The sequence below is a fragment of the Bos indicus genome, chromosome 7 (genome assembly GCF_029378745.1).
Source record: "Bos indicus isolate NIAB-ARS_2022 breed Sahiwal x Tharparkar chromosome 7, NIAB-ARS_B.indTharparkar_mat_pri_1.0, whole genome shotgun sequence".
Lineage (NCBI taxonomy): Eukaryota > Metazoa > Chordata > Mammalia > Artiodactyla > Bovidae > Bos > Bos indicus.
The window spans coordinates 39,052,668-39,059,800 of NC_091766.1; the positions used below are offsets into that span (position 1 = coordinate 39,052,668).

Sequence of the window (7,133 nt, forward strand, 5' to 3'; positions counted from 1 at the left end):
CGGCCACAGGATTCCAGCGGGAGATGTCAGCTACTTGTGTTCTGCTGTTATCTGGCAACCCCCGAGCTTCAGAAGTTTTAATCCTTCATTTGGTATTTCTCACCCATATGGTTAAAAGGGATCATGACTATACAGGCCTTTCAAGCTTGGTCAAGAAGATAAATAAGTATTAAGTATTTTGTATATTAGAAAAAGAGAACTATTCTTCCTTTCCCCAAAACTGCATGATTTCAAGGAAATGGTGTAGTCTTCTTAAAAACAGATTTCAGCAAAAAATAAACGAATTGAAGATATTAGGTAATCAAAAGTAAAAAGGTGATGCTAATCGTCAAGGTGGTGCCAAGCGACCTAAGAATGGGGAACACCGCAGTCCCACCGTTTCTCCCGCGTGGAGCACCATTGGCCACCCGGCGAACTCCGCCCCCTCCTCGCTTCTCGCTTCGCGGGGGAGGCGGCAGAAGGGGCTGGAGCGAGTGGCTTTGACGGCACCAAGGTCAAGAGGGACGGCGGGTTCCGTCCCAATTTCTTGGGGTTTGGAGGACACTATGCGCCCAATCTCCGAAGGCCGGGTTCTGCACTTCCAGCCGGGCGACCTTGGTTTCCGAGACTTCCTGGAGTCCAGTTTCCTCTTTTGGGAAATGGAATGGCCGAGGCTGACAGTGCTGGTTTAGGGCGCACGGGGACCAGGGTCTACGGCCTCAGAAGGCGAAGGGTCAGGCTTGCGCCTCTCCGGTGCTGGGCTCAAACCACCGGCCGCTCGGGACAGGACCGTCTAGCCACTAAACCCGGCGACCCTCCGCAAGGCCCCGGCTCGCGCGGATTCTAAAATGAGGACAAAGCCCGCCCGGATCTACCGTGCGCGCGCCGCTGCGGCCAATGGGAAGCCGGCACGGGGCTGAGTGACAGACAGGCGAAGCCAATGAGCATGCACCTTGTTGCGAGGTGGCCTTGGCTCCGGCATTATAAAGAGCGCCACGAGTCGGCATTGTCAGGCGGCGGCACCGCGCGGCCGGGGCGAGCTTTGGAGTCGGTGGGTTCGTGTGGCTGCGGAGGCGGAATAGGCGAGCGTGAGGTCGCAGCGGCTCCGTCGGTAGACGGGGGAGAGGCCCGGCAGCGCGAGCGTGAGCGCGGCCGAGCCCGCGGTGCCTTCTCGGCGGGTGGGGACGAGCGGGCCCCGCGGCGTCATCGGCGGCGAGGTGAGCAGCCGGGCCCGCGGGCGGGAGCCTGGGCGGGAGTGGCGCCGGCCTGACGCGCCGTGGCTGCTCGTTGCAGGAGCCGCGCGCCTCGGCCTAGCATGTCGGAAGCGGGTGAAGAGCAGCCCATGGAGACGACGGGAGCCACTGAGAACGGACATGAGGCTGCCCCCGAAGGCGAGTCGCCGGCCGGAACTGGTACCGGCGTTGCGGCGGGCGCTGGAGGCGGGAGCGCGGCGCCCCAGGCCGGCAACCAGAACGGCGCCGAGGGCGACCAGATCAACGCCAGCAAGAATGAGGAGGACGCGGGGTAAGTGCTGCTGCGGGCCGACGGGGGCGCCGCCTTTGTTCCGGGGCCGCCTTTTGTTGGCGCCACGCGGCGGGGGGAGGGGCGGGCGGCCGGGGCCTGCTGGCGGCCCGCAGACCGGCAACTCCGCGCCGCCCGCTTACGGCGCGCGCTGGAGTTTGCAAGAGTTTGTTGGGTCGACTTTAGCGCCGCCCCGGGGCCGCTGGCGCGGGGACCTGCGGCAGGCGGCCCGGAAGGGGAGTGAGCTCGGAGCCGGGGCCTGGCGGGTCGCGCTGCCTAGGCTGCGTGGGCGGAGTTGGCGCGCACCCGGGCCTCCCTCCTCCGGCTCCTGCTGAGGGCGGAGTCCTGGTCTGAACTCTGACTCGGCCCCGGAAGCCTCGAGTTCCTTGAAGTGTTCGGAGGTGGCAGGGGCCGTAGTGTTTTGATACGTAGTTGTTAGACAAATTAGATTTCTTCCGGTTGTGAGACCTCAAGTCCTAGCTGTCCGGTCAGGTTGTGCTTTCTTTCCTCAACCGGCTTAGGGTACGGAGTCACCTGAGGCTTTATTAGGGTCAAGGTTGAGTTTGGAAGGGTAGGGGAGACTCGTTAACATATTCCAAAGGTAGACCGCTGATCCGAATGGTGGCTTTATTTATAATCCTTTCAGTGAGAGTTTTGTCAGGGTCTATCCTTCCAAAATCACAGGTTGGTTATAAGACTTGTTGCCATGTGTTTCACCCATTTCAGAAAAATGTTCGTTGGTGGCCTGAGCTGGGATACCAGCAAAAAGGATCTAAAAGATTATTTTACCAAATTTGGAGAGGTCGTTGATTGTACAATAAAAATGGATCCCAACACTGGCCGGTCAAGAGGGTTTGGATTTATCCTCTTCAAAGATGCAACCAGTGTGGAGAAGGTAAGCTGGGTAGTTCACAATTAGGAGTCTCACTCAGTGTATTCCAAGATACCATTCTTAGATCATGATTGGCTTATGTGTTTTGCACAGTTGAATGCTTTGGGAAGAGCAGAGAAGTTGAGAATTTATCCTATCCTTTTCCAAGGGATTAAAAGTAGAGATTAAATGGAGGAGTGAGTATGGGCTGGGGTGATCCAGGAAGGTTTGTAGTGGACCATTTATTTATTATCTTGTGCCTATTCTGGACCTTGCTAAAGCAAACATTTCATTGAGAAGATTAGAAGAGAGCCCACAGTTGCTAGGAGATAGGCATTACTTTAACCTCATTTTGCAAAAAACAGAAGGTTAAGTAGAAGAGATCATATAACCAGTAAAGGGTGGTTTGTGAGGATTCCAGCCCTAGCAGCCTAATTTTAGCCTGTGCTTTAAGTTTATGGGACTGGCTGGGCAAGAAGAGGGGTGCAGGGCATGGTCAAAAGTCTTGGGGGTGGGTTGAGGATAGATTTATAAGTGTTTAGGTAAACCAGGTGAAGTTTGGAGATTGGGTTGGGAAGTCAGGTTGGGGGTAGAGTTTAGAGGGGATGAAGCAATTTTGTGTGCCTGTGTTGGGAGTCTTATGGCTGAGAGAAAGAAGGTCCTGGTCTTGGGTCATACTGCTGAGTTAGAACCCAACTCCCTTCTGTTGGAACAGGTTCTAGACCAGAAGGAGCACAGGCTGGATGGCCGTGTCATTGACCCCAAAAAAGCCATGGCCATGAAGAAAGACCCAGTAAAGAAAATTTTTGTAGGGGGTCTGAATCCTGAAGCCACTGAGGAGAAGATAAGGGAGTACTTCGGCGAGTTTGGGGAGGTGAGTGTGTGGCCCCCACAGTGGTCTGCCAGCTGCAGTGATGTTGCCTTCTTACTGGTCCTTGACACCTTGGCTGACTGGAACTTTTTTCCACTGTGGTGTTTGTGGGCCTTTTCCTATGAGTTCCCTATAGGCTCTGAGGTAGAGTCTTGAGCTTTGCCTGTATTTGCAGATTGAAGCCATTGAGCTTCCAATGGATCCAAAGTCGAACAAAAGACGAGGCTTTGTTTTCATCACCTTTAAAGAAGAAGAACCTGTAAAGAAAGTGCTGGAGAAAAAGTTCCACACCATCAGTGGAAGTAAGGTAAGGTGTCCTCAGCTGTGTGTGCACTTAGCCTTCTGCTGAACCACCTCCAAGAGTTCTCCAGGGTGGACCTTACTGTTTTTGTGCAGTGTCTGCTGTCCTGATAGGGACAAGTGGTCCTGTCCTTCAGCGCTCCTAGGCTGGCAGGACAGGACGTGAGGGAGGCAGGAGAATACTGGAGGATGGGGCCCCTCTGGGATGGGTAGTGTGCGTAGTCGTCTCTTCAGTTTCTGAAGAGAATTGAAGCTAGAGGGCAAGGTGTTCCGGATCTAGAATGCAGTGTGTATACTCAGGAGATTTTAAAATTGCCGCTTAGTGATTTCTGTGGTGAAGTCTCCTGCTTATGGACGTTGTTGCAGAGCTTTTCTCTTATCTGTTTCCAGCCACAGCCACCTCTCTTCATTTCCATCCCCTTTGGTCGCTGGCTAAATTAACCCCTAGTCCAAAGATCCTTTCCAAAGAGCTCCCAGGGTCCTGGCCACCTTAAATCCAAGGCCAGTTTTGACTTCAAAGGAGCAGAGTCCTTTGCAGTGAGGGGCACCTCTTTCTCCTGAACTCTGGACAAGAGAAAGGGTAGGTAGTTCATGCTTTAAGTGGTGGCTGAGGCAGTTGGGAGTTGAGGGTGTGACCCTCTGGCAGGGTGTGGTAGGCTTTGCCTGAGCAGGAGTGGCAGCCAGATAAGGTGGGACAGGTAGGGTGGGGCTCCTGAAAGTCTCAATCCTGGCTGGGAATTTGGAAAGCTTGGGATTGGGCCCTTAAATTTTATGTAAGAGAGAGAGGATCATAGGGGGCTGTTGGGTGAGAGCCATTGTTACCCTAGAGGACACTGACATGTGCCATATGTGAAACGGGCATGAAGTGCCCGTTTTGTGGTGCTGTTAGTCAAACTGCTGATGGTTGGTTGTGAAATAAGTGTAATTTAGGTGGTTATATTCAGCAGTTTTAACCTAGTAGGATAGAAAACATGAGATTGCATCACTTGGTGGGGGTAATCTGCCAATTTTTGACTATGCTTGGATGAGGATGTCTTATAGAATGGTTTATAGACGTCTTATAGAATTGGTCTTAATGGGAGACCAGTGTTATTGAAGTTTATTTTAAAAATACACTTAAAAGCAGGAGGACAGGAAAGTCCATGGCGTTTCCACCCACAGTAGGCAGTTTTGAGCAAAAAGGAAACTGACTCTTATGCCCTAGCAGGGGAGATACACCTGGCCCATCCCAATAGTCGATCAGTGTTGGAGGAGGAAGGAGCAGCGGGATGGCCTTAAGGAATGCTGTCCTGAGCCCCAATGGCTTTTTTCCTCTAGAGGTCAGGGTTGCCACCTCAATAGTGTATTTGAGTGGAATGTTTTATTTCTTCTTGGGGTGGGGGGGAGGGGTGGGAAGGAACCTGCTTTCTCTAAAATCCCTTAACCTGGGAAAGCCTTCTCTGACTTCCTTGCCCAAGGTGGTGTCTTGCTACACTGGACTGGCACTGGCCCGCCTGTCCCTCTCCTCCCACTTGTTAAGGTATAGAGTGGCCAAGGGTGACGATTAGCAGACCTATGGGTGTGTCTCTTTGTTTTTCAAGCAGTCTGGAAAAATGTTTGAGCAAAAAAGGCCAGTGTGACTCTTGGTCTGAGTTTTAGTTGAAGTTCTGAGCTAGTCCCAGTATGGTTTCCTACTCCAGCATGTCTTGAGCAGATAAGATCTACCACCTTAATGCTTGTCATTGAAGGCTTTTGTGTACACTCCCTGTTTAAGGCTTGTCCCACTGGCATGACCCACTGTTCTTTTGACTTTCAGTGTGAAATCAAGGTGGCTCAGCCCAAAGAGGTTTATCAACAGCAGCAGTATGGCTCTGGGGGCCGTGGGAATCGCAATCGAGGGAACCGAGGCAGTGGGGGCGGCGGTGGAAGTGGAGGTGAGTAGAATCCAGTTGAAGACGGGTCCTATTTCCCTGCCTGCATGGAGCTTCTATGTTTGTCTTGGGGGTTCTCTGGTGCTCGTTGCAGCAGGGTGGGCGCGGTCAGGAATGGCTCCTGAGTCGATGCTTTGCTGCTGCTTGGATTGGAAGAGCCCATCTTTCTCATGTGGCCTGGGGCCCCAGGGCAGAGGGGGCCTCTGCATCACACTCCAAGTTTTGAGGGGGCAAGGTGGGAGTGTTCTTGGCTCTGTGGCTGTCCTGAGACTTGGTACACCCGTGGGTGGGCGGGCTGAAGGATAGGGCAATGCTGTGCCAGGCGCTTATCCTCCATCCATCCCAGGCCCCTCTGACTCCAAAGCCTGAACTCCATCCTTTTTAAGGCCAAGCTGCCAGGGAGGGTGGGGGTGATCAGTGGGTGATTTGAATGAAAGTGAGCTGCCTTGGTTGCCCCAGTGAAGTCAGTTTTCTGGCCTGGCCTTCTTAGCTCTAGCTTGGGTCTCTCAGGCCCTCTACACCAGGACAGCAGCCCCTTGGCTTTTCTGAGTTGCCATAGTAACCTCGCCACCCAAAGGGCAGGATTTCCTCCATCCTAGCTCCTGCGTGTGCTAAATGGTCCATGGGCCCCTGTGCCCTGCTCCCCCCACAGGTCAGAGTCAGAGTTGGAATCAGGGCTACGGCAGCTACTGGAACCAGGGCTACGGCTACCAGCAGGGCTACGGGCCCGGCTATGGCGGCTACGACTACTCGCCCTATGGCTATTACGGCTACGGCCCCGGCTACGACTACAGTAAGTAGGAGAGAGGGAGGCCCCCATCCACTCACCCACCCCGGGAGGCAGGAAAGACAGGGCAGGGGCCATTGGCAGCAGGGGCTTTGGAGTCGGACAGGCTGGGCTTTTGTCTGAGAGTGGATTTTGAGCTTTTGGGTTTCAGGAAGGTGGGGTGATATCCTACCAACAGAGTTGTTGGTTCTGGTGAGGATGCATATCAAGCGCCTGGCACAGGGGTAAATGTTCAGCAAGTTGTAGCTACTTTCATTGTTGTTCTTGTCCCTAGGTCAGGGTAGTACAAATTACGGGAAGAGCCAGCGACGCGGTGGCCATCAGAATAACTACAAGCCATACTGAGGCTTCAGCAGGATGACTGACCACACACGCTTTGTTTGGATATCGAGTGAACACAATTATGTACCAAATTTAACTTGGCAAACTTTCTATGGCCTGTCCCATGTGCATCTTATTTAAAATTTCCCCCCTGGAAATCACTCTCCTGTTTAATATTTCCAGAGCTCTAGTTGTTTAGGCAGCGTGTGGTTTCTCAAGAGGCCAGAGCGGCATTATGGGCTGATTTTTATTACTGGGTTACCCAGAACCAGATTGGAGGGTCTGCTTCCTGCTGCCGCTCTGCAGCCTGGACCTGTGGACCCTGGTTGTAAAGAGTAAATTGTATCTTAGAAAACCAGTGTCACCTTTTTTTCACCTTTTAGTTTTATATTATTTGTGTCATACATTTCCTATAATGGAAGTGTTAATTTTACTGTACTTTTTGGTACCTTTCGGGAATCTAATGTATTGTAAGGTATTTTACACGTGTCCTGATTTTGCCACGACCTGGATATTGAAGCTATCCAAGCTTTTGAAATAAAAATTTAAAAACCCCCAAGCCTGGGTGAGTGT

General features: G+C 52.6%; 1 protein-coding gene across 3 annotated transcripts; it reads left to right on the plus strand.

The window, feature by feature from the left end:
- The first annotated feature begins 952 nt into the window (after positions 1-952).
- On the plus strand, positions 953-7,119 carry HNRNPAB (heterogeneous nuclear ribonucleoprotein A/B). 3 transcript variants are annotated; one of them, XM_019964760.2, is made up of 8 exons: positions 953-1,196; positions 1,273-1,503; positions 2,227-2,395; positions 3,087-3,245; positions 3,418-3,549; positions 5,338-5,455; positions 6,105-6,245; positions 6,514-7,119. In XM_019964760.2, the coding sequence occupies exons 2-8, from the start codon at positions 1,295-1,297 to the stop codon at positions 6,582-6,584; spliced, it is 999 nt and encodes a 332-aa protein (XP_019820319.2). In that variant the 5' UTR covers positions 953-1,196; positions 1,273-1,294; the 3' UTR covers positions 6,585-7,119. The 3 variants fall into 3 exon arrangements, with proteins under 3 accessions (XP_019820319.2, XP_019820320.2, XP_070649459.1); XM_070793358.1 differs by having other exon boundaries at positions 1,012-1,030; XM_019964761.2 differs by lacking the exon at positions 6,105-6,245 and having other exon boundaries at positions 956-1,196.
- Positions 7,120-7,133: the final 14 nt, after the last annotated feature.

Bases quoted from the DNA above. Each gene is read 5' to 3' on its own strand.
- HNRNPAB (XM_019964760.2), top strand. From the start codon at position 1,295: ATGTCGGAAGCGGGTGAAGAGCAGCCCATGGAGACGACGGGAGCCACT. The intron at 1,504-2,226 runs GTAAGTGCTGCT...CACCCATTTCAG, and splicing joins AAGAATGAGGAGGACGCGGG to AAAAATGTTCGTTGGTGGCC. The intron at 6,246-6,513 runs GTAAGTAGGAGA...TCTTGTCCCTAG, and splicing joins CGGCCCCGGCTACGACTACA to GTCAGGGTAGTACAAATTAC.